Here is a 26,598-nt window from a genome sequence, read left to right on the forward strand (position 1 = left end):
GGGGAAACTGGGAAGGGAAGCGTGGTGGGAGGAATGGAAAGGGAAGCAGGAAGGATTCTGGAGACCTGGGCCCCGGTTTGGGGGCTCAGCAGAACGCAGATCAGCCGTGGGTGCACGTACCTGCGTGTGGAAATGTCTCCTGAGGAGACACCTGCCCCCGAGAAGCTTTTGGGCACCGCTCCAAAATCTCAGCCTGTGATTGGTCAGATTGGAGGGGTTGGAGGACCCTGATTGGCTCATCCGGCCTCAGACCAGGCGTGCAACCCGGTTACGGAAGCCGAGAAGGGCCAAGAGTCGTCTCCATCTCTAGGAAGTAAAGGCTGCAGCAACCCTAGCAGCCTAGAAGAGGTGTCTGTGTCTCAATGGCGACCACGGGAACTAGCGGCAGCGGCGGGAAAAGCCAGGACGGCGAGACGTCCGTCACCTACTATCGGATGGAGGAGGTGGCGAAGCACAACACCGCGAAGGAAACGTGGCTGGTGATTCACGGGCGAGTCTACGATGTCACCCGCTTCCTCAACGAGGTGGGGCGGGGAGGAGGGAGGGCGGCCCCCGGGAGCCGCAGGGTGAGGGGTGACCGGGCCGCCCCGAGCGTGCACAGGAAGGAAACGAGGCCTGGCAGTGGGCGATAAGGCGGACCAAAGGGACCGCGACCCTCAGGGGGCCGGGGGCGGGAGGTCGCAGATCGGCGAGGATCTCCAGCCAGTACCAGTTCCCTTGCCAATTATGTAATCGCGTGCATTTCTTATGCAGCTTCTGTGCGCTAGGTTAAACTCTAGGCCGTCATCAGTCCCATTTTACACCTAGGGAAACTGAGGCTCAGAGGCAGAGAACTCTCAAGGTCATACACTCTCAAGGTTCTGATCCCTGTTCGAACCCACGTTGGAAGAGCCCCATACCTGTGATCTTTCCAGAATGCCTTCGGAAGTAAAACCGTGTGAGGATTAATACTTTCTTGAGGATCTGGGGCCCTCTTTTCTGGATTATGTTTTTTCCTCTCCTGCTTCGAGTTGACCTTGAGTCCAGAAGATCATGAGATGAACTTTTTTCTTTGCCATTGACCTAGTAAGATTCACTCTTCAAACTTGCTGTGTTAGATTTGGTTACACAAGTCTCAGAGATCATTGTGCAACTGAGTGATTTTTTTTTTTAAGGAGACAGTTTTAAAAATATTTATTTGTTTGAAGTAACTTTATTGACAGAATTTACATGCAATAACTTGCACCCATTTAAAATATACATATTTGCCGGGCGCCGGTGACTCACGCCTGGAATCCTAGCTTCTCAGGAGGATGAGATCTGAGGATCACGGTTCAGAGCCTACCTGGGCAGGAAAGACTCTCATCTCCAGTTAATCACAGAAGAAGCCGGATGTGGGCTGTGGCTCAACCACAGCTCCAAAAGGAGCCCACCCATAGTACCCAGGCCCAGAGTTCAAGACCCAGGACCGGAAAAAATAAAATGTACATGCTTGATAAGCTTTGACAAATGTGTTCAGCCTTCTCATTATAAACCCGATTAAGAAATAAGAGACTTGGGCTGGAGATGTGGTAGAGCACTCGCTCTAGCAAGTATGAGGCCTTGAGTTTATGCCCCAGCATTGCCAAAAGAAAAAAATATTTCTGTTATCTTAAGTAGTTATCTTTGTCCCTTTGCTGTGGTTATCATTCTCCCTAGCCCTAGAGAATTACTGATGTTCAGGCACTAAAGATAAATTTGAAGCTTTGATTTATGTGTGCTTATTTTATAATAGAGAAAATATTCTGTGGTCAATTTCCTGTACTACCTTTGTATAATATAACCTTACTGTAACTGAGAAAATTTTTTCCTGTTCATTTTCTCGGAGGCAAATTACTAGGAAAATATTTTTTTCTATTAATTTGAGGGCTAGTAAAATAGTTTTTCCATTCATTGCTACACTCTGACTCAATTGCATAAATGCTTTAAAAACTTAGCTTCCCAAAGAGAATATGTGCAAATATTTCTAGGGAAATAATTCAGGGATTTAGGAATTTTTCTATGTGTAGCATATTGGCATCTTTTTTTTTTGGGTCTGGTCGTGGGGTCTGAACTCTGGGCTTGGGCACTATCCCTCAGCTCTTCAGCTCAAGGTTAGTGCTCTACCACTTGAGCCACAACGCCACTTCCGGCTTTTTTCTTTTTGCTTATGTGGTGCTGAGGAATCGAACAGGGCCTCAGGCATGCAAGGCAAGCGCTCTACCACTGAGCCACCTTCCCAGCCCCTATATTGGCATCTTTTCTTTCTTTCTTTTCCTTCCTTTCCTTCCTTCCCTTCCTTCCTTCCTTCCTTCTTTCCTTCCTTCCTTCCTTTCTTCCTTCCTTCCTTCCTTCCTTTCTCTTTCTTTCTTTCTCTCTTTCTTTCTTTCTCTTTCTCTTTCTTTCTTTGTCATGGGGCCTGAACTCTGGGCCTTGGTGCTGTCCCTTAGCTCTTCAGCTCAAGGCTAGTGCTCTACCACTTGAGCCACAATGCCACTTCTGGTTTTCTGAGTGGTTTATTGGAGATAAGAGTCTCAAGGACTTTCCTTCCTGGGCTGGCTTTGAACTGAGATCCTCAGATCTCAGCCTCCTAAGTAGTTAGGATTATAGGCGTGAGCTACTGGTGCCTGACTGGCATTTTTTCTTATTTAAATTTAGGTGTGTGTGTGTGTGTGTGTGTGTGTGTGTGTGTATGTGTGTATGTGTATAAAATTATATATGTATGTTTTTGGAAGTACTGGGGTTTGAACTTAGAGCCTTGTGCTTTCTAAGCAAGAGGCCTACCACTAAGTAATGCTCCCATTCCATTTTGCTTTAACTATTTTTAATATTTATTTTTGTTGGTTGTGGGGCCTGAACTCCCTGAGTTCTTCAGCTCAAGGCTAGCTCTCTACCACTGGAGCCACAGTGACATTTCTGGCTTTTTCTGCTTATGTGGTGCTGAGGAATTGAACCCAGGGCTTCATACATGCAAGGCAAGCGCTCTACCACTGAGCTACCTTCCCAGCTCAAGGAACTTTTTTAAAATTTTGGTTGTGAGCTTGAACTCTGGGCCTTGGGCACTGTCCCTGAGCTCTTCAGCTCAAGGCTATCACTCTATCACTTGAGCCACAGCACCACTTCCTAATTATTTTTTAAATAGGGTTTTGAATTTACAGCCAGGTTGGCCTGGCCTTCAGTCTATCTACTAATGCTTCCCACAAAACTGGGATGTCAGTTGCCGGGCGCTGGTGGCTCACGCCTGTAATCCTAGCTACTCAGGAGGCTGAGATCTGAGGATCGAGGTTCAAAGCCCGGGCAGGAGAGACCGTGAGACTCTGATCTCCAATAAACCACCAGAAAACCGGAAGTGGCGCTGTAGCTCAAGTGGCAGAGCGCTCGCTTTGAGCTGAAGGGCTGAGGGACAGCGCCCAGGCCCAGAGTTCAAGCCCCACGACCGACAAAAAAAAAAAAAAAAAACTGGGATGTCAGATGTGCACCATGGTGCCTGTGTTTTTACTGGTTAATTTGAGAAACTTTTTGCCTGTTTTGGCCTAGAACCATGATCCTCCCTTCTCCACCTCACCAGAAGGTAGGATTGCTGGTTTGAGTAATACTTAGCTTTTTTTTTTTTCCCTTCCAATTCTGGGAATTGAACCCAGGGCTTCACATAAGCTAGTCAAGTGCTCTACCACTAGTACAATTCCTGGTTTGCTTTGAAAATAATTAGCCTAGGCTGGGAAGGTGGCTCAGTGGTAGAGTGCTTGCCTTGCATGCATGAGGCCCTGGGTTCGAGTCCTCAGCACCACATAAGCAGAAAAAAAAAAGCCGGAAGTGGCGCTATGGCTCAAGTGGTAGAGCGCTAGCCTTGAGCTGAAGAGCTGAGGGACAGTGCCAGGCCCAGAGTTCAGGCCCCACGACTGGACCCCCCCAAAAAAAAAAAAAAGAAGAAAAGAAAATAATTAGCCTAGAGTGATTCACTATAGTCCTATTTTAACGGCGGGTACAGAAAGAGGTTGAGAGAAAATCTGACCATATGATTGCTGAGTGACAGAATCTGGCTTAGAAAATCCCTTGATTTCTCTTGTCCACGTAGCATTGCTTTTATTCTAGCCTTAGCTGTGTCCTATGGTGACTGCCTTCTAATAAGTTTTAGGTTAAAGCATAGTTCATAATAATAGGTAGGCAGTGGTGTTTTTCTTTTCTTTTCTTTTTTTTTTTGGTTGTGGGGATTGAACTCAGGGTTTGGAGCTGTCCCTGAGCTCTTTCACTCAAGGCTAGCACTCTACCACCTTCAGCTACAGCTCCACTTCTGGTTTTTGAGGGGCTAATTGGAGATAAGAGTCTCATGGGAACATTCCTTCCTGGGCTGGCTTTGAACCTTGATCCTCAGACTTTAGCCTCCTGAGTAGCTAGGATTACAGGTGTGAGCCACCTGGCTAATTTGTTCCTTTTTATTGCTCCTTATTTCATTGTGTGAATCCATTAACCTGTTGATTGACATTTGGGTAGTTTCCAGTATTTGATGGTCATGAATAAAGCTGAGGTGAACTTGCATGAAGAGATATTTGTGAGGTCATGTATTTCCATTCTGTTTGGGTAGAAACCTAGTAGTAAAATGGTGAGTGAGATTAACTTTTTAAGTAACTAGAGCTTTTCTCAAAGAGTTTACATCATTTTATATTAAAACCAATAATGTATGACTTTCCTAATTTTCCACATCATTGACATGTTGTATTTATTAGTTGTTGATGTTGAGCCTTTCTGATGAGTGTATGTAGCATATAATTGTGGTTTTTATCTTTCCTCTCCTTGATGACTAATGATGTTCTGTGTTTTCATGGGTAATTTGTATATGTCTTTCTGTGGGGTGTTTGTGTGGTCTCGCCCTTAAATTTTTTTTTTTTTTTTTTTTGGGTCTGGTCTTGGAGCCTGGATTCTGGGCCTGAGCACTGTCCCTCAGCTCTTCAGCTCAAGGCTAGCACTCTACCACTTGAACCACAGTGCCACTTCCAGCTTTTTTCTTTTTGCTTATGTGGTGCTGAGGAATCAGACCCAGGGCCTCAGGCATGCAAGGCAAGTACTCTACCACTAAGCCACATTCCCAGCCCTGGTGGTTATTTTTGTAATGAGTACAAAATTATATTTGTTTTAGCTTTGTGTGTGTGTGTCTGTGTGAGTATGTGGTTCTGGGGATGAACTCAGGACCTCAGGATTCTAATAACATCTTTGGAGTAGTAAATAAGAGGTACTTTGAGAGATTTGAAGGTAAATTCGATCTGGCAGTGGGAAGACGCAGTGGTTCATGCCTGGCTGATCCAAACTGGATCTCCAGTTTGAGACTCTTGTCTTAAAAAGCCAGTACATAAGTAAATAAACAGATTGCAAATAATGGTAAATTGAATGCTGTGGACTGACTTGTGGGTGAGATGCTGCACACGGGTGAGATGGCTTGATGAGTGAATCTACTTTGATTTATCTGTGCATTTTGCATGGGGATGTGGACAGGTGCATTTTGCATAGGGGTGTGGACAGGTCTATGTGCACCTAAACGATAAAGTCAGCGCTCCCTACATCTTGCTATGTTCCAGGCTCCTTGCTGTGTTCTCAAATTATCACCAATAAGAGAGCCCTGGCTCTCTGTGTAAGAGTTCATAATCTGGTGGGAGGAAAGGCATGAAATAATTGCAGTGGGGAGGAGTAAATCCCAAGAAGAGAAGATGAAGAAGAAGAGAAGCCCTTTCTGCAGCCGCGAGATGCACGGTGACAGGGACCAAGATCTCTGGTTATGTTTGAATCCACAGACTTGACTCAACTCGGCCTGGTTGTACCTTTGCCAGCTTGTACCCTTTTTTTGGCCGGGAGCTAATTTGCCTGTTTTACCTGGCTCGTTCTCTTCTGGAAGCAAATGCCTATGGGCCCTCACCATTTCCTCCTGCTCACCATCCATATCTATTATCTTTCCTCGCCTTGTCAGATTGTTTAGGAAGTGGGTTTTAATCCTCTCCAAAGCTTTAATCTCTGTATTTTACTTAGGTGATGTAATATGTTGGGCTAGAGGTCACTCTTTTCATCATTCCGCCTCATGTCATAGCTTCCTCCATGTTTCTCCATTTCATTTTCCAAGTCAGGTGGTGTCTAGTAACTCTATTGTTCCATTTTAATTACGTCAGGGTGGAATTTCCACCCACAAAGAACTTAATGGGATTTTTTTCCCAACAAGATTTTTATTCTGTAACTCTATCATTCTTAGAATTCTCTCTTCTTCTGTGTTCTTTCCATTAGCATTAATTACCATTCCACTAGTATTTAATAAAGAGACTAGGGATTGAAAATCTGTCAGATAGTGATCTGAGCAGATAATTTGTTCATTAGGAATCAACAGATAGATCCATGGAAACAAATTGGAGTTGTACAGAAAGTTCTTATTTATGCAAGACAACTTAGCATGTGATAAAGGTGGTATCTGAAAACAGTGGAGGGCTGGGAATATAGCTAGGACCACTTGCCTAGTGTGATTGAGGTGCTATCACTATGAAAAAAGTAGACTAATAGAGGGAAAAAAAAATGCTGTCTTCAATAAGTTGTGTATAGTTGTTCGCCTTTTTCTCCTAGTGTTTACAGAGGGAAAAAATCCTTGTGGTTTTGTCAATGTAGTTTTTGCAGAGCAGCAGTGGGGAGAAGGCTGGGGTAGAGATGGCTGGGCCCACAGTCCCACGAAGCCAGGCTTACTGACCCCTAGTTATTTTTGAGGGACCCAAACAATTGTCTTTAGGGTCCTGGAACACTTGTGCGCAGTGGTACCAAATGGAGTCAAACTAGACTTATCGATGAAGCTGCTTACCAAAGAAGCACTCTTGGATGTGTTTAAAGCAATGTCTACCATCAAAGTTCAAATGCATGTAGTCAGTCAGAGGGGCTTTGATGAGAAGTTAAGTCTATTCTAGACCAGAAGCCATAATTATGATTTCTTATTTTCTTGTTTCTTATAAATATAGTGAATGTAGTAAAAAAAAAAAAAAAAAAGAATGAAAGCTAGAAGTCGCGCTGTGGCTCAAGTGGTAGAGCACTAGCCTTGAGCTGAAATGCTGAGGGACAGTGCCCAGGCCCAGAGTTCAGCCCCCATAATGAACAACAACAAGAAGAATAAATAAAAATTAAAAAAGAATGAAAAGAGTGGAGTTGTAGACCAGGCAGTGGTTAGCCTGATTAAGTGTTCTGTTTCAAGAATGAGAGGCAGTGTATTGTTTTTTTCCTCCTATTTTTTTGTTGGTTGTGGAGCTTGAACTTTTTTTACTTAAGGCGAGCACTCTACTACTTCGAGCCACAGCACCACTTCCAGTTTTCTGGTGGTTAATTGAAGATAAGAGTCTCATGGACTTTCCTGCTGTGGCTAGCTTTGTGATCCTCCGATCTCAGCTTCCTGAGTAGCTAGGATTACAGGAGTGAGCCACCAGCACCCGGCTTCTTTCTTCTTTCTCCCTTCTCCTTCTCCTACTCTCCCTTGCCCTTCCTCTCCCCCCTCCTCCTTTCTTCCTTTGTGTGTATGTATGTGTATGTGTATGTATGCGTATGCTGGTATTGGGGCTTGAACTCAAGGCCTGGGCATCTGTCCCTCAGATCTCAGCCTTCTGAGCCACTGGCTGTTTATTTTGGTCTTACAATACTTACCTCAGCATTTTCTAACTTACTCCCACAAGCATGATTTGTATGTATCTGCATATATTAAGATTAAAAAAATTGAGCAGTTGACTTTGAACCTCCAGCACTGACCTTGCTGGGAACTGGGTGAATAATGTCCTTTTGTGTTTGATATCCAGCTTGCAAGTGTGTCAATTAAATGGCAGAGGTTACCTCTAGGGCAGATACTGAGTAATAAGAAAATGCCTGGGTGCGTCTCAAGCCTCTGTTTTGGCTTGCTGTTGAACTTCTTACACAGTCTCTCACTCCTGATGGAGCGTTACTATTTTATTCACCGATAATGGAAGGTTTTATCCTCTTTGCCAACCATTTTTCTTTGTTGGAACCACAACCAACTGGAACGGGGAAGGAATTTGAAAAGGAGGAGCATTTAGATTTGTTTGTATTCATTCATTCAATTTGGGGAAGAGAGGAATTCTCCCCATGCTGTCCAGGCTGGTCTTGAACTTCTAAGCTCAGCAGCCTTCTTCTTCGGGCTTCCAAGAACTGGGACATATGTATGCCACCACTCCACAATGTTTGTTGCTAATAGTGGCCAATGGGCAAGGTTAGGCATTTCCTGGATTGGAGTGAATGGGTGTAGTGTTGGCTTGCTGGAAAGGTCCCAGTAGTTACTGAACTATTTTGAAGTTGAGGCTCTTGAATAAATAATTGAAGAGTCAATGGAGCGAGTGAAATAAAATTCAGAAAGATTTTGGGCCTTGCACTCTTACATGGCTTTTCACTCATGCTGGCACTCTGCCACTTGAACCATTCATCCATTCTGGCATTTTGCTGGTTAGCTGGAGATAAAAGTCCCATTTGTCTGCCCAAGTGAACTTGGAACCTTGATTTTCAGACTTCAGCCTCTTGAGTAGCTAGGATTATAGGTGGGAGCCACTGGCACCAGACCTTTTTTTCTTTTTTAAACAGACAAGTGTTTTTAGGTTGAAGAGGAATAATGTTGAAAATTGTTAGTTGAAATAAGATGTTATCTTTTGTAGAAGCATGCAGAACTCAAGGTTGGTACTCTTGGCTTGTTGTTTCCTTTAAGTGATGTCCAGGCTCATGCCTATAATTCTCGCTACTTAGGAGGCTGAGATCTGAGGAACCGTGGTTTGAAGCCAGCTCAGGCAGACAAGTCCCTGTGAGACTCTTTACTTCCAATTAACCACTCAAAAACCAGAAGTGGAGCTGTGGCTCAAAGTGGTAGAGCACTAGCCTTGGGCAAAAGAGCTCAGGGACAGTGCCTATGTACCCTGAGTTCAAGCCCACAACTGAAAAAAAATAAAATAAAAAATAAGTGTATAGTTTAGTGGTTTTCGTCATTTCCAAATGGTTGTACAAATGTCAGAGCTTGCTTGCTTGCTTTCTTATCTTCTTGCTTTTTTTTTTTTTTTTGTCAGTCCTGAGGCCTGAACTCTGGGCCTGGGCACTATCCCTCAGCTCTTCAGCTCAAGGCTAGCACTCTACTGCTTGAGCCACAGTGCCACTTCCAGCCTTTTCTGCTTATATGGTGCTGAGGAATTGAACCCAGGGCCTCGCGTAGGAAAGGCTAGCACTCTACCACTGAGCCACCTTCCAACCCCCCCCCTTTTTTTTTTGAGACAGAGTCTTCCTGTGTAGCCCAGGTTGGCCTCAAATTTCCTATACCAAGATGGATTTGAACTTGTGATGCTGTGTGCTGGGATTGTAGGCATGGACTTAGAGGTCTGGTTTTTAACTTCCACTTTTTATCACATCAAAAAGAAACATGCCTATTAGCTATTACTTCTCATTTCCTCTCCTATACTCAGCTCTGTGGATTTTCCATCTCCAGACATTTTGCATAAATAGAATCATACAATATGTGGCCTTTTGCTACTGACTTATTTTAATATTTTCAAGGTATCTTTGTTGTAGGATGTATAGGTACTTTTTTTTTTTTTTCTAGTACCAGGCTTTAAACTCAGAGCTCAAAAGTCAATGGAGCTTTCTTGCATAAAGCTGGCAAGTGGCTTGCGCTACAACTTGAGCCCAAGTGCCAGGAGATGGAATTTTGGGGACTTTTCTCCTTGCGCTGGCTTCAAACTGTGATCCTCCACTTCTCAGCCTTTAAGTAACTATGATTACAGGTGTGAGGTACCGGGGCCTGGCCAAATTCTTAATTTTTGATAAAGTTTTTAAATTTTGTTGCTTATGATTTTGGCATCTTGAAGAAACTCCAAAGTAATGAAAATGTACTCATATGTATTCTAAGCCAAGATGATGTTTATCACTGTTTCAGGAGTTGTGAGATGAAGTCTATCACTAGTTACAGGAACTGGTTGGGGTTTTTTGTTTGTTTGTTTTAATCAAACCTAGTCCCATCCATCTTAAAAACATCGGGCTAGGATTGGAACACACTGATCTTTAGATCAGTTTAAGGAGTAAAAATGCTTGTATGTATTCTAGTTTCTTTCTCCCTTATCCAGCCACTTCTCTGGTGCATTTAAATTTTTTCTATGGCTTGTTTTCACTGTATTAACCAACAGTCCCACAAGTCTGTTCTCGTAAGTCCTGAAGGACTGAGATTAGCCCGGTCCTTGTAGTTTCTTTTTTTCTTTTTTTTTTTGGGTCTGGTCGTGGGGCCTGAACTCTGGGCCTGGGCGCTGTCCCTCAGCTCTTCAGCTCAAGGCTAGCTCTCTACCACTTGAGCCACAGTGCCACTTCCGGCTTTTTTCTTGTTGCTTATGTGGTGCTGAGGAATCGAACCCAGGGCCTCATGCATGCGAAGCAAGCCTACCATTGAGCTACCTTCCCAGCCCGGTCCTTGTAGTTTCTAAGACTAAGCAGGACTGAAAATAAATTCATCTTCCTCCAAACTCTTCCGCCCTATGTCTGCTGCTAATACTGCTTAATTTGAAACCTAGTCTTCTTTGTCCCTTTTGTGTGTAATTAGTGATTTTCAAATTGATTATTGACGGTCATGGAGCACTTTAATCATGTACACTTACTTGATTGTGTGTATGGGGCTTCCATCCAAAATGTTGCTTCCAGAAAGTGTTCTGCAGCTAAAAATGTTGTGAAAAATCTCTGCCCTCTATCCAGTCAGTAAACACATCCAGGTGTTTCCTCTGTTCAAATGTCAAGTGCCTGGTTTTTTTTTTTAAGGCATATTTTTAAAAAGCAGCAACAGAAAAAAAAATGCACAAAACCTGAAAGCACATTCAATGAGTTTTCACTAAGTCAGTACATTTGCGAAATCCCCTCCGAGTGGAGAAAGAACAATACTAGCAACCTAGAAGTGCTCCTTCCAGCTTGTCCCCGCCCCATCCCCAAAGCCACCGCTGTCCCGACTTCCAACTCCAGATGCCATTGCCCACATAATATACTCCATATACATATTATTTCTTTTTCCAGCTGCCTGGCATGTATATCATGTACATGTCATATATGTCATATATGGCCGGGCGCTGATGGCTTATGCCTGTGATCCTAACTGCTCAGGAGGCTGATATCTCAGGATCACAGTTCAAAGCCAGCCCGGGTGGGAAAGTCTATGAGACTTTTTTTTTTTTGCTCCAGTCGTGGGGCTTGAACTCTGGGCCTGGGTGCTATCCCTCAGCTCTTCAGCTCAAGGCTAGCGCTCTACCACTTGCGCCACTGTGCCACTTCCAGCTTTTTTCTTTTTCTTTTTGCTTATGTGGTGCTGGGGAATTGAACCCAGGGCCTCATTCATGCAAGGCAAGCGCTCTACCACTGAGCCACCTTTCCAGCCCTCTATGAGACACTTATCTCCAATAAGCCAACAGAAAACTGGAAGTGCCGCTGTGGCTCAAATGATAGAGTGCTAGCCTTGAGCTGAAGAACTGAGGGACAGCGCCCAGGCCCAGGATTCAAGCCTCATGACCAACACACACACACACACATACACACATACACACGTCATATATGGAATTGATTTTATTTTACTTTTCGATTTTATTGACATTTTTATATTATGAAAATGTATTTCATAAAATTTGCCATCTTAAACTTTGTAAAGTGTGCAGTCCAGCAATTGTATTGTCCATACCTGTGAATCAGGCATCCAGAACTTTTAAAAAAATTTTAATTTTTTTGCTTATGTGTTACTGAGGAATCGAACCTAGGGCCTCTTGCATGGTAAGCAAGCACTCTACAACTAAGCCACATTCCCAGCCCCCTCCAGAACTTTTGAATCTTGAAAACTTTAAACTAGACTATTCAACAAATCCTTTTTCTCTTTGGATAGAGCAACTAGTCTTTTACTTTCTGTTTATGAATTTGACAATTTTTTTTTTTTTTTTTGGTCGGTCGTAGGGCTTGAACTCTGGGCCTGGGCGCTGTCCCTGAGCTCTTCAGCTCAAGGCAAGCGCTCTACCACTTGAGCTACAGCGCCACTTCCGGTTTTTCTGGTGGTTTTATTTGGAGATAGGAGTCTCATGGTCTCTCCTGCCCGGGCTGGATTTGAACCGCAATCCTCAGATCTCAGCCTCCTGAGTAGCTAGGATTATAGGCGTGAGCCACCAGCGCCTGGCTTGAATTTGACAATTTTAGAAATGTCATATAAAGGTAGAATCCATTCTCTGATTGGGTCACTTAGCATAAAGTTCTTGAGGTTCATTTGTTGCAGGAGAATGTGACTGGATTTCATTTTTTTAAGAATGAATAATAGCCAATTGTATGTACATACATCACATTCTGTTTAACTCATTTATCTCCTGATGAACATTTGAGTGGCTTTTGCCTTTTGGCTACTGGGAATAATGCTGCTGAGAAGGTTGGAGTATGAATACTTTTTTGGTCAGTTGTGGGGCTTGAACTCAGGGCCTGGGCACTGTTCCTGAGCCTCTTTGTGCTCACGGCTAGTGCTCTACCACTTGAGCCATAGTGCCACTTCCAGTTTTTGAGTGGTTAATTGGAGAAAAGAGTCTCATGGGGATTTTTCTGCCCAGGCTGGCTTTGACCACGATCCTTAGATGTCAGGCTTCTGAATAGCTAGGATTGCAGGTATGAACCACTGGTGCCTGACTTTACAAATACTTCTTGAAGCCAGTAGTCACAAGTGCCAGGTACTCTGGAAGCAGAGGTAGGATTGTGAGTTTGAGGCCAACCTCTGATACATAGTAAGCCCTTGTGTTCCCCCCCCCCAATCTAAACAAATTACAAAAAAAACCAACTTTGAGACCCTATGCTAATACACACACACACACACACACACACACACACACACACACACACACACACACACACACACCCTGGATTGGGATTATTAGATCGATAATAGTTCTATTTCTTGCCACTTAAGCCATGCCTCCAGCTCATCTTTTGCTGGTTACTTGGCAATGAGATACCCTCAAATCTTTGTGCCCAGCTGGCTTTTTAGCCACAATCCTCAGATCACAATCTCCTTAGTAGCTAGGATTACAGGCATGAGCCACTGGCTGTGGTAGTCTTAATAATGACAGGGAAGGGAACCAACCTACACTCACACATTGTGCCCAGTAGTCATGTCTCCGTAGTCTCTGAAATCTTGAACAGTTTCTTCTTGACTTGCCGACCTCAGTTACTTTTGAGTGTCACAGGCCATTCATCTTCTGGACTGTCACTCATTTTACACACTTGTCTTAGCCTCACCATCATACCCATAGCATGCAGTTTGGGCCAGAATATTACAGAAATTCTATTCCTTCCTGTTGCATCCTCCCAGGTAACACACAATGGCAATTTGTTCCATTACTCCCATTCAAAGGAGAAAAGAACAAGAAGAATTGGGGAACCAAAGGAAAAATATACATGGATTTGCTTTTCAGAGAACCCTTGGTTCATTAAATATCTTTTCCTCCCAGCATCCTGCTGGAGAAGAGGTTCTGCTGGAACAGGCTGGTACCGATGCAAGCGAAAGCTTTGAAGATATAGGCCACTCCTCCGATGCCAGAGAGATGCTGAAGCAGTACTACATTGGTGACGTCCACCCGGTAAGAACAAACTTGTGAGCATAGCACAGCACAGCATCAATAATAGAGCACAACATCACATAACATGAGAATGAATGACTAGAAAGTCATTCAGCCTAGCTATTGGTTACATTGTTCTAGAATCATCTAGCCTTATAGTGTATAGCACATAGTATCTCTGAAAAGCTAAAGGGACTGGTGTTTGGATTATTTTTATTGATGATTGATTCTTGTAATGAATGAATCCATATGTAAAACTGTGGTGGTTTGGTTGTTCATGAAAGCCCCTTGTAAGCCTGGGCACTGGAGGCTCATGCCTGTAACACTAGCTACTTGGGAGGCTGAGATCTAAGGATCGTGATTCAAAGCCAACCTGGGCAGAAAAGTCTGTAAGACTCTTATCAATAATAAAGAAAAAAAAAAGCCAGAAATGGAGTAGTGGCTCAAGTGGTAGAGTGCTAGTCTTGAGCAAAAGAAGCTCAGGCATAGTGCCCAGGCCTGAGTTCAAGCCCCAGAGCTGGCACACATACTGGTAACTATAGACTTTTAAATCCTTCATACTTAACCATTCTAACAGGAGACCCTGATATGTTAAATGCGTGTGGGGGAAGTGAGGGGAGGTGGGTCAGGCTAGTTCTTCAGACCCTGGTTCCCACAGATAATACACTGCCAGCAAAAACTAGCCTCAGGTTCCAAGATTAGAAACAAACACATCAGAAGAGATCATTTGGATGTGTCTTAAAACATTGTTTTCTTTTTTACAGAATGACCTTAAACCCAATAGTGGTAAAAAGGTAAGGGTTTATCAGTTTATCTTGTTTGTCTATACGGTTTATATTTGTTTACTCAAGTAGAATTGTGCGCGAGCGCGCGCATGCGCGCACGCAAGTGTGTATGTGTGTGTGTGTGTGTGTGTGTGTGTGCTGGGTCTGGGGGCTTGAACTAAGTAAGGGCCTGGGCACTGTCCCTGAGCTTTTGTGATCAAGGTTAGTAGTACTCTACCACTTGAGCCACAGCTCCAATTCCACCTTTTTGCTGGTATTAAAGACTCACGGACTCTCCTGCCTGGACTGGCTTTACACCACAATCCTCAGATTTCAGCCTACTGGGTAGTTAGGATTACAGGCATGAGCCACCAGTGCCAAGCTTATAGAAATTTGTTTATAGGTTAAGTTTAGAGAAATACAGCTTACTTTTGCCTATGTAGAACATGCAATAATAATTGCTTCTATATAAAGAAAAAGTTACTTTTCTCTTAAAAGTTATCTTCGTTATGAATAAAAGAGAGGTTTTTTCCTCTTGGATTCCTAAATTTAATTCATTGGTCACATAGGCCCATACTCTTTCCAATGAGTATGTAGGTACAATCAGAAGTCTGAGTATTTGGAAAATCTTAATGTACCCTGACTGAGGGAGGAAAATAAGAAAGCCTTTTCTGGGCTGGGAATGTGTCTTAGTGGTATTGTGCTTGCCTAGCATGCATGAAACCCTGGGTTCGATTCCTCAGTACCACATAAACAGAAAAGGCCAGAAGTGGTGCTGTGGCTCAAGCTAGAGTGCTAGCCTAGAGCAAAAAAAAAAAAAAAAATTAGAGACAGTGCCCAGGACCTGAGTTCAAACCCCAGGATTGGAAGAAGAAAAAAAAAGTCTTACCCTCAGAGGTAAACATTTCATTCACAGGATATTCCCTGTAGAGGGGAAGAGTCCTTTCCAGGGATAGTTTTTGTTGTTTTTTTGGGAGCTTGAACTGAGGGCCTGGACACTGTCCCTGAGCTGTTTTTGCTCAAGGCTTAGCACTCTACCACTTGAGCCAAAACACCACTTCTGGCCTTTTCTGTTTATGTGGTACTGAGGAATTGAACCCAGGGCTTCATGCATGCTAGGCAGGCACTGTACCACTAAGCCACATTCCCAGCCCCCTTTCCAGTGGTGTTTAAGGCCAGAAATTTCCAAATTATCTTTTTTCATCAGTTACTGGCCACAGAGACACACTGCATAAGTCAGAAGCTGCCTGAATGCTAGCAGACCACTCTATTAAATTTTCTGAAGGTGTCCTGTGTCCTAAAATCTGCTTCCAATTTTAAATACTTGGAATAGCAAACATCCCATTTAAGAAGTAAAACATAAGCTTTTTATACACTTTCTACACCTTTTACTTAAGCTTTTGAAAGCCTACATAATAAACTATGATAGGCCAGAGGTATACTTGTAATAGTCCTTGTCTATGTTTTAACACATCATCATCATTCTGGATCATTCTTCCCTACATTTGTGTCCTGATGATAAAATACACCACATTTCTTAAGTGTGTGTGTGTGTGTGTGTGTGTACCCCTTGCTCATGTTTTCTCTTAAACAGAGCTTATAGTGATATCCGTATCTGCTGACCCCCAAGACCTATGCCCTGGGGTGGCCAGATGTGACACTACTTTCTTACTCTTGCAGCTGAATCTGGTTGAGTGAGTAATTGGGTTCATTGCCTGTTGAAATAGTATCTGCGAAAATACTCCATTATGGAGCTAGTCGAAGAGAGAGAGATCTCCATGTCATTCTCCTTCAGAGTTCCTAGACATAGAAGAATAACACTTCCTGTTTCCTTCTCTCCACCCATTAGAAGGCTGCTCCCATAGCTCTTAATAAAATGCCCTTGGCTCAGAAAATTGTGTTGAAATAATTAGACACGATTTTACAATTCCAGGTCATTTGAGTCCTTCATTTTACAAATGAGGAAACAGCTTTAGCATTCAGTAGCAAGATATCAGACATCATTTTATAAGAAGTTTCCTCAGATAGGCTAAAGTATTTCCTTTTAACCTACAAAATCCCGCTTAAGTATTTATTTATATGTACTACATATAATTATTATTTATTTTATGGAAGAGTTAAAACATTAATAAACTTCGAGCTTTTAAGAATTAGTTTTACTGGGCTGGGAAGGTGGCTCAGTGGTAGAGTGCCTGCCTTGCAAATGAGGCCCTGGGTTCGATTCCTCAGTACCACATAAGTAGAAAAAAAAGCTGGAAGTGGTGCCTTGAGCTAAAGAACTGAGGGACAGCACCCAGGCCCAGAGTTCAGGCCCCACGACTAGCCAAAAAAAAAAAAAGAATCAGTTTTACTTACAGGGTTAATTTCTATTAGTTTTGAGGTAAAAATCATAGCAATTTGTTGTGTGCAAATCTGTTATAAACTACTTGGAGAATAAAGAAACATGTCTTAAAGCTGGGTGCTGATGGCTCACTCTTATAATCCTAGCTACTCAGGAGGCTGATACTATAATCTCTGCTCAAAGCCAGTCCAGCCAGAAAAGCCTGTGAGCATCTTATCTCTAATTAATCACCAAGAAACTAGAAGTGGAAGTGTGGCTCAAGTGATTTAGCACCAGCCTTTAGCAAAAAAAAAAAAAAAACCCACAAAACCTGAGAGATAGCTCCTAGGCCTTCAGTACTGGGGAAATAAGTAAATTAAATAAATAAATAAAGTATATATAGTAGAGCTTGTGCTTGGAGAACTTTGGATTATATTGGATCTGCTGTTTTATAACTAAAATCATAGTTTTGTAGTTAGTACTTTCTGTAGACTAGGTTGAGAGCATACTAGTCTGGATACACAGATAACCAGTCACATGTGCTTGAATACCTAAGGGGATAAATCTACAAGCTAGGCATGTCACTGAAGCCTCTGTTCCCTTCAGCAGACCTCGGACATGGAGATGAGGATTGAAACATTGTGCTCAGAGGAAGAGTGTGGGTAAAGGAAGATTATATGTTATTAAACCTTTTCAAGCTAGTTGTTGGTCACTCACGCCTATAATCCTAGCTACTCTGGAGGTTGAGATCTGAGGATTGTGGTTTGAAGTCAGCCTAGGCAGGAAAGTCTGTGAGAGACTCTTATCTCCAATTAACCACCAAAAAGCTGGCACTGGAGCTATGTGGTAGCTCAAGTGGTAGAGCACAAAAATTCAGGGTATTACCCAGGCCCAGAATTCAAGCCCCAAGACCATAAAAAAACAAAATCAAAAACTCTTTTCAGTCTTATAGGATTAAAAACAACAAGAAAAAACCTTACATAAAGCTGGGCCCTGGTGGCTCACGCCTATCATCCTAACTACTCAGGAGGCTGAGATCTGAGGATCGAAGTTCAGAGCCAACCTGGGCAGAAAGTCCATGAGACTCTTATCTCCGATTAACTGCCAGAAAACCAGAAGTTAGTGCTGTGGCTCAAAGTAGTAGAGCACTAGCCTTGAGCGCAAAAGGTCAGGGACATCTCCCAGGCCCTGAGTTCAAGCCCTATGACTAACAAAACAACAACAACCCCCCCCCAAAAAAAATAAAACAACCCACCTTACATCACTGGAGAAAGGAAAGGCAGAGGTGACAAAAAAGAAATGTATTCATTACCAAACTTATGAAATGGTAATCGCTCTGTATCACACCTTAATAATAACAATAACATCATACTTTAAAAAACTACATATGCAAATATGGTATTAAAAACAACAACCACCACCACCTTACCTGGCTTCTTTCTAAACTTAGCTGAAGGACTTGGTTGCTAATTATGCCTTAAGCATCTCTTCCATAGCTCACACCTCACATTTGCATCATTGTCCCTACCACACCCCCTTCCCGAGTCTCTGAAAATGGAACTGTTCGTTGTGATTTCTCAGACAGACCCACAATGTTGTAATTAGCCTGTTTATGCCATGCTATCATGGTATAATGATAAGCAGATAACAATAATCTCAAGTAATTGTGATACTATATGAGGAGGGCTTATCAAAACCCTTTTTTTTTTTTTTTTGTCGGCCGTGGGGCTTGAACTCTGGGCCTGGGCGCTGTCCCTCAGCTCTTCAGCTCAAGGCAAGCGCTCTACCACTTGAGCTACAGCGCCACTTCTGGTTTTCTGGTGGTTTATTGGAGATAGGAGTCTCACGGTCTCTCCTGCCCGGGCTGGCTTTGAACCGCGATCCTCAGATCTCAGCCTCCTGAGTAGCTAGGATTACAGGCGTGAGCCACCAGCGCCCGGCTATCAAAACCCTTTTATTGGAAGTTTTACTTCCTTTGAGCAAATTTCTTTGAAGTTTGAGGGATGTGTTTTATTTGCATGGCAGTCTTATGAAATTAAAACTCAATTTGTGGGCCACTCTATAAAGTATATCTGGTCCACTCTATAAAGTATATCTGTTTTGTTTTGTTTTTGTTGCCAGTCCTGGGGCAAAGTAGCTAAATTACAGGCATGAACTACCAGTGCCTGGTTAAATGTGGTCTTTTATGCTAATAAGGCTAACGTGCTACCACTTGAGCCATAGCACCACTTCTGGCTTTTTTTTTTTCTGCTTATGTGGTACTGAGGAATGGAACCCAGGGCCTCATGCATGCAAGGCAAGCGCTGTACCACTGAGCCACCTTCCCAGCCCTAAGGCTTCAGAATTTATACAGATAATTAAGACTTATATGCACTGTTAATCTTTTTTTTCTTTTTTCTCTTTTGTTATTTTTGAATATGTGTCTTTACCAGGATCCTTTGAAAAACCATACGTGCAAAAGGTGAGTACCTCTTTAATGGATTTCCTTGTGCTCCCCAATTTCTGCCTTCAGGCTTTTCTGCAGATATACATGCAGAACCTAATTTAAGAGCACAGGCTGACAGCTAATGCTTTTTTGGACAAAGTCTTCACAAACTCAGTAGTTATTATACTCATCAAGTTCATTTTTATAATTTCAACCATTTTGAATAATCAGAAGATTCTTTCATTGAGTGATATTACAATCTGTGACATAAATTGGAATCACATCCAAGAAGAGGCTGGTGTATATGAGCAACTAATTCTATGATGCCTTACCTGACTTTCACCTGAAACTTGATCTGTGTGAAGTGCAAAAGAAACATTTTTAGTTATAGTCAATAATTCTGTTTTTCTCCAAGGTTTACTTGTAGTGTGTCCCTTGTACTGTGTCCCCCAGTAATGTTAGAAATACAGAGGTTTGTAGCTCTGAGAAATGGAGTAAGCCACCCACTCATAAGTGCATTATCTACCCTGACTGTGACCAGCCTGGATTGTAAAGAAATCTTCAAGAACCAGGCACCAGTGTAATCCTAGCTACTCAGGAGGCTGAGACCTAAGGATTGCAGTTCAGAGCTGAGCAGGAGAGTCCATGCGACTCTTATCTACAATAAACTACCAAAAAAGTTGAAAGGAGAGCTGTGGCTTAAGTGGTAGAGCACTAGGCTTGAGCACAAACGCTCAAGGGACAGCGCCTAGACCCTGAGTTCAAGCCCAGAGTTGGCATATACACACACACATACACACAGATCTTTGAATAAAATGAATAAATTGTAGTCTATTCATCCTGTAGAATACTGCAAAGGGCTACAAGTAAATGAATCACAATTGTGTGCAGTTCCATGCACTAGCCTGGGTGGATCAACAGGAAGAAAATTCTGTCTTTTGGCAGGAAGTTGCTGTGCAATGTAAATCTCCTTTCGTGCAGTATAAATGTGTTCCCTCCATTTCTCCCTTCAGTGGCAGTTTAGTAGAAAGATTACACGTGGCTTGGTGATCAACCATTCTGTCTTTATATTAAGGAATATCTGCAGTGGACATGAGTCTTTTGTGGTTGCTCCTCAAGAAATCTGAATTCATTTCTTTTGTGAAGAGATTACTTAACAGTTCCCATGGGCCATCTTGCTGATACACAAGTCATCTTGATTTATTTATTTATTGTTTAACTAAGTTACTTGGCTGACATTCTAACATCGTTTGGAGTAGCTTTCTGACATGCTTTGGTATACAAAGTGGTGGGCATGTTTAGGCAAACAATCATTTTTATTATGAATGTTAGTTGCTTTTATTGGCTTGGAAACTATTTAATACTGAAGCTAGACATGTCTTAACTATCGAGACAGCTTGGTCATTTGAACCAGGAAAGAATTATACCTTAAAACTAGCTGCTGAGCCAGGCGCTGATGGCTCACACCTGTAATCCTAGCTACTCAGGAGGCTGAAATCTGAGGATCAGGGGTCAAAGCCAACCTTGGCAGGAAAGTCTGTGAGACTCTTATCTCCAATAAAACATAAAAAAAAAAAAAAAACAGAAGTGGTGCTGTGACTCAACTGGTAGAGCACTAACCTTGAGCTGAAGAGCTGAGGGACAGCATGTAGGCCCAAGAGTTCAAGCCCCACGACCGACAAAAACAAAATAAAACAAACTAGCTGCTGATAATTTTAATTATTAATTATTTTACTTTAATTATTACTTTTAATTTTAAAAATCATTTTAATTCTAACAATTTTAATAGTTTTTGATTATTAAAATTTTAATTTAATATTTAATTTTTAATTTTTTTTTATGGTAGTAGGGTTTGTACTCAGTACCTAACCCTTGCCAGGGAGGTCCACTCCTATTTGAGCAACTCCTCTAAGACCCTGATAAGCTCTATTTTTTTTTTTTTTGGTCAGTCATGGGGCTTGAACTCTGGGCCTGGGCGCTGTCTCTCAGCTTTTCAGCTCAAGGCAAGCACTCTACCATTTGAGCCACAGCGCCACTTCTGGTTTTCTTTATTGGAGATGAGTCTCAGAGAGGGCTGGGAAGGTGGCTCAGTGGTAGAGCACTTGCCTTGCATGCATGAGGCCTTGGGTTTGATTCCTCAGCACCACATAAGCAGGGAAAAAAAGCTAGAAGTGGCACTGTGGCTTAAGTGGTAGAGCACTTGCCTTGAGCTGAAGAGCTGAGGGACAGCGCCCAGGCCCAGAGTTCAGGCCCCATGACTGGACCCCCCCAAAAAAAGTCTCAGAAACTTTCCTGCCTGGGCTGGCTTTGAACTTCAATTCTCAGATCTCAGCCTCCTGAGTAGCTAGGATTACTGATGTGAGCCCTTGGCGCCCTGCTTGATAAACTCTATTAAAGAAGTTATTTTAAGAAAAATGATTGCTGTTCTGAAACTCTAAGGAGTGTCACCTGTAATACGTATCAAGCCAGTGCTCTTTGCTTGACTTAGGACTATAGAGATGTTTGTTGTGTAATAAAAGCAGTTTAATTTCCCTAGGTGATTCTTGCCCCTATAAATATTTATTAGTGAACAGATATTGAAAGATAGTGTTGCTGGATAACAGTGGCTCACACTTGTAATCCTAGCTACTGAGGAGGCTGAGCTCTGAGGTTCATGATTCAAAGCCAGCATGGGCAGAAAAGACTCCCAAGAGAGTCTTATCTCCAATTACCAGCAAAAAAAGCTGGAAGTGGAGTTGTGGCTCAAGTGGTATACTGCCAGCCTTGAACAAAAAAACAACAAGCTGCAAATGAGAATGCAAGGCCCTGAATTCACGCTCCAGTACCGGCCCCAAAAATAGTGACATGAAATGGGATGAAATGAGGTGAAAGAGAAGGAAGAAAGTCTAGATTGTATAAAATCCTCACACCTTTGCTGCTGTTTTTCCTTATTCTAGTTGCTGGGCATATTGGATTCTCCCCATTGTCAGCGCGGTCCTCATAGGTGTCCTATATCGCTACTACAAGATGGAAAGCAAATCTTGAGACCTGCTGAAGCCTGGGAACACATCTTGGGAGTGAGAAGTAGAGACTTGCTTTGGGAGCTGCAGCAGTGGCCCCTCCTTGATTCCTGCCCAATCGTCTTTGAAGCCAGGATGGTTGGCCACATACCCACCTTCAATCTGGGACCAAAATCCTTCATTTTCCAGAGCCTTACTCTCAAAGCACCTGCACACTTGCTCTATCTTCCCCAGGGCATCTTCCCTGGTTTCCACAACTACCTTACATTTCACACACTTATGTTAATGATTTCAATTCTTACGATGTAGTGACGTTGTTTGATTAAAAAAAAAAAAGCCTGATGTTTAAGAGTTGGACTGTATATGAGATGTTCTTTTTGTGCTGGTACTGGGGCTTGAACTCAGGGCCTGAGTGCTACTCCTGAGCTTTTTTGATCAAGGCTAGTGATCCACCACTTTGAGCCAGAGTGTCATTTCTGGCTTTTTCTGGTTAATTGGCGATATGAGTTTGCTGCCCAGGCTGGCTTTGAACTACAATCCTGAGATCTCAGCTTCTTGAGTTGTTAGGATTTTACAGGCATGAGCCACCAGTACCAGGCTACATTAGACATTCTTAACCCAATTTTGAAGCTTTCCTTTTTAGTAAATACTTTTTGTAAAATTCTGGTTTAATTTTCCTATTTATCACAAAAGGTTTGATACATATATACCAATGATTGAAAACACAACTACAAAATTAGCTTTTTTATTTTCCTTTTCTCTATTTTATTGTACTTATTTATTATTATTCTTTATTTTCTATTTTTTTATTTTTTGGCTGGTCCTGGGCTCTGTCCCTGAGGTTTTTGAAGCCATAACTCTGCTTCCAGCTTTTTGTAGTTAATTAGAGATAAGATTGTTGTGGACTTTCCCTGCCTGGGTTGGCTTTGAACTGGAATCCTCAGATCTCAAACTCCTGAATCACTAAGATTATAGGCATGAACCACTAGCTCTCAGCTTTTTTTTTTTTTCTTTGCTAGTCCTGGGGCTTGAACTCAGGGTGTGGGCATAGTCCTTGAGCTTCTTTTACTCAAGGCTAGCACTCTACCACTTGAGCCACAGCACCACTTTTCAGCTTTGTCTGTTTATGTGGTACTATGGAATCAAACCCAGGGCTTCATGAATGCTAGGCAAGCACTCTACCACTAAGCCACATTCCCAGCCCCAGCTTTGACCTTGTTTATGTTTGTTAAAACTAGAAAGAGCTTTGTGGCCATCCCCCCCTATCCATGTGAATATAACTGGATGCTATTCCTACCCCCAAAATCCAGCCACCTTCCCTCCCAAGGGGAGGGGAGCAGGTTATGCTTTACTTTGATTGCTTGGGTGGGAAGAGCTGAAAGAAGGAGGAGGTGTGGTTTGGAAGCTAGAACCCTGGTGAGTTCAGAATGATCTTTCTTTTGAAAAATACTGAAAGCACTACTTTTGACAGGAGTTGGGCAAAACTCCCAAAGCTTTCTGTGATTTGGCACTACCTTCTAACTACCCCTCCTCTTTTCTCCTAGCTCTCTATTATTGGCAAAATGTAAACACATACTATGTCTTTAGAGATTTACCAGGGATTCTGTTGGCTTTTTTAAATAGAGTAACAAATGTTTGATTTCCCTGTTTGACCAGAGAAAAAAGACTCCACTTTGATCTTCTGTCTGCCTTAATAAAATAGCTTCACCTTTAAGAGTGGGAGACCATTCATGACAAGAGACTATTTTTTTTTTTTTTGGGTCCGGTTGTGGGGCCTGAACTCTGGGCCTGGGTGCTGTCCCTCAGCTCTTCAGCTCAAGGCTAGCGCTCTACTACTTGAGCCACAGCGCTACTTCCGGCTTTTTTCTTATGTGGTGCTGAGGAATCAAACCCAGGGCCTCATGCATGCAAGGCAAGTGCTCTACCACTGAGCCACCTTCCCAGCCCCGACAAGAGACTATTTTCTATTTCATCATCCCAAAAACTAAAGTTTTGTTTTGCTTTTGATTTTTTTTTGTTTTTTGTTGTTGTTGATCGTGGGGCCTGAACTCTGGGCCTGGGCACTGTCCCTCAGCAATTCAGCTCAAGGCTAGTTAGTGCTCTACCATTTGAGCCACAGCTCCACTTCTGGCTTTTTCTGCTTATGTGGTGCTAAGGAATCAAACCCAGGGCCTCACGCATACAAGGCAAGCGCTCTACCACTGAGCCACCTTCCCAGCCCCGAAAATGCTTTAAAAAAATAGTCTTTTGGGTTTTTTTTTCTTCCTCCTCAATATGTATATCATTAAAAAGTAAGTTTTTAATTTAAAATTATGTCATGGGTCTGGGCATTTCTTTGGCATCTTTGACTTTATGTTTCCCCTGTGGAAGCACCTAAGTTGATTGTGCACCAACTGTTTTCCAACTGCTGATTTATTTTATTTTTGTTGGTTATGGGGCTTGAACTCAAAGCCTGGAGACTATCCTTGAGCTTTATCTGCTCAAAGCTAGTGCTCTACCACTTTTAGTCATAGCACCACTATGGTTTTGTGGTGTTTAATTGGAAATAAGAATCTTATGGACTTTCCAACTTAGGCTGGCTTTGAGCTGTGGTCCTCAGATCTCAGCTTCCTGAGTAGCTAGGATTACAAGCATGAGTCACCAGTGCCCAGTGTGAATGCTGATTTTTATGCTTGCCCTTAGGGGTTATTTTTCTGCTTCTGGGCCATTGTCTGTCTGGCAGGGAACAGCTGGATGGGGTACAACCTCCCCCTTCCCTTCCAGTTTACCCAGAGCTGGACAGGACAGGAAAGCTGCCCAGAAAACCAAGGCCAGCCCATGCAAACTGTTTTACAAAGTTCATTCCAGGTCTTGTATCCTGTGATTTAACAGTTGAATGAATTCAGAATTCATCCAAATAATATTAGCCTTTTCCCTTGCATACTATATTTTGAAATAATTTCTGGTTCACTTTTATGTATTAGAGAAAGGAGTTGAATGGAACTTTGATCTTAACCAGATGTTTATGATATTAATATAGGTGGAGAAATAGTTGGCTCTTATGTAACAGAAGTGGTGTGACTGAAGGTTGCATTGAATGAGGATTGGGGTATTATTGCTCTCATGATGATGTCACATGGAATACATTGGGGTACAGAACAAGGCATGTTGGGGAGGTGGAAAGGGAACCTTCGAGCTAAAATGAAGCCAGAAGATTACTTGGACCAGTTGTAAAAGCTGGGGTGTTAGCAGTCTCCGATATCAAATGGAAAACATCTGGCTTATAGGAAAGATTAAAGAATAATATTCTTAGGTAAAATTCTTGGATTTAAAAAAATATATATATATTAGGGTAAACATCCATGCAGAAAGTGTGTTTTTCTATTTTAAATTGTTTTTTTTTTCCTGTTTACATCTGGACTCATTTTTGTTTTTTGTTTTTTAACTAAGAGCCAGAACAAAAAGCTTTTCAGACTTTGTCTCTGCCATCCATGAAATCCATTTAATACTCAGGGCTTCATTTAAATGATTACAAATGTGATGCCACTTTGTATTATGAAGAGCACTTTTTGGGGTCCATTAACTAGAATCCTGCTGCCTGAATAAACAGTGAGGTGAGAGGTAGGAATTGAGTAGAGCAGAGGTTTTTCTAAACAAGTCATGTAGCATGGGTGCCAAATCTATTTGAAAGAATTTTGTTTAAGAAGTAGACGGAAATTCTCTAAACAGTGGAGTCAGTCCCTGTTTGCTGACTGCTTGTTCATGGTCTCTGGGGTGTTTGCTTGGTTGTTTCTTCTTCTTCTTCCTCCTCCTCCTCCCCCCCTCCTCTTCTTCTTCTTCTTTTTTGTTGGTCATAGGGCTTGAACTCGGCCTGGGCACTCGCTGTCCCTGAGCTCTTCGTCTCCAGTCGAATGCTCTACCACTTGGAGCCACAGTGCCAATTCTGGTTTTCTGGTGGTTAAGTGGAGATAAGAGTCTCATGGACTTTCCTGCCTGGGCTGGCTTTGAATGGAAATCCTCAGATCTCAGCCTCCTGAGTAGCTAGGATTACAAGCATGAGCTACTGATGCCCAGCTGTTTATTTCTAAAGTGGGCCAGCTGTTTCTGGGTCCCATATATACACATGATGGCTGGGGAACACAAAGAGAAAGGTGCCCCCAAAATACAGATGTTGGAGCTCCTGATGGGTTTGTTTGTTTGTTTTTGGGTCCAGTCATGGGGCCTGAACTCTGGGCCTGGGCGCTGTCCCTCAGCTCTTCAGCTCAAGGCTAGCGCTCTCCCACTTGAGCCATAGCACCACTTCTGGCTTTTTTTCTTTTTTGCTTATGTGGTGCTGAGGAATCGAACCCAGAGCCTCAGGCATACAAGGCAAGCGCTCTACCACTGAGCCACCTTCCCAGCCCTGATGGGTTTGTTTTGATTTCCACGTGACTTACATATCTGTAATGATTTTAAAAAAAGCAATGAGGACAGTTTATTGTGATTAGATAGATTCCCTTGTGGATGTGTAGGTATA

General features: G+C 42.6%; 1 protein-coding gene across 1 annotated transcript; it reads left to right on the forward strand.

The window, feature by feature from the left end:
• The first annotated feature begins 289 nt into the window (after nucleotides 1–289).
• On the forward strand, nucleotides 290–22,452 carry LOC105982882 (cytochrome b5 type B). The gene is made up of 5 exons (XM_013012606.1): nucleotides 290–524; nucleotides 13,488–13,616; nucleotides 14,360–14,389; nucleotides 19,112–19,140; nucleotides 22,041–22,452. Exons 1-5 carry the CDS (start codon nucleotides 363–365, stop codon nucleotides 22,126–22,128), a joined length of 438 nt encoding a protein of 145 aa, XP_012868060.1. The 5' UTR covers nucleotides 290–362; the 3' UTR covers nucleotides 22,129–22,452.
• The last annotated feature ends 4,146 nt before the right edge of the window (nucleotides 22,453–26,598 follow it).

Source organism: Dipodomys ordii, unplaced genomic scaffold (genome assembly GCF_000151885.1).
Source record: "Dipodomys ordii isolate 6190 unplaced genomic scaffold, Dord_2.0 Scaffold18, whole genome shotgun sequence".
Classification (NCBI taxonomy): domain Eukaryota; kingdom Metazoa; phylum Chordata; class Mammalia; order Rodentia; family Heteromyidae; genus Dipodomys; species Dipodomys ordii.

Excerpts from the sequence above, each read along its gene's own strand:
- LOC105982882 (XM_013012606.1), top strand. The coding sequence starts at position 363 with ATGGCGACCACGGGAACTAGCGGCAGCGGCGGGAAAAGCCAGGACGGC. Across the intron at positions 13,617-14,359 it reads ACATTGGTGACGTCCACCCG|AATGACCTTAAACCCAATAG; the intron begins GTAAGAACAAAC and ends TCTTTTTTACAG. Across the intron at positions 14,390-19,111 it reads AACCCAATAGTGGTAAAAAG|GATCCTTTGAAAAACCATAC; the intron begins GTAAGGGTTTAT and ends TGTCTTTACCAG.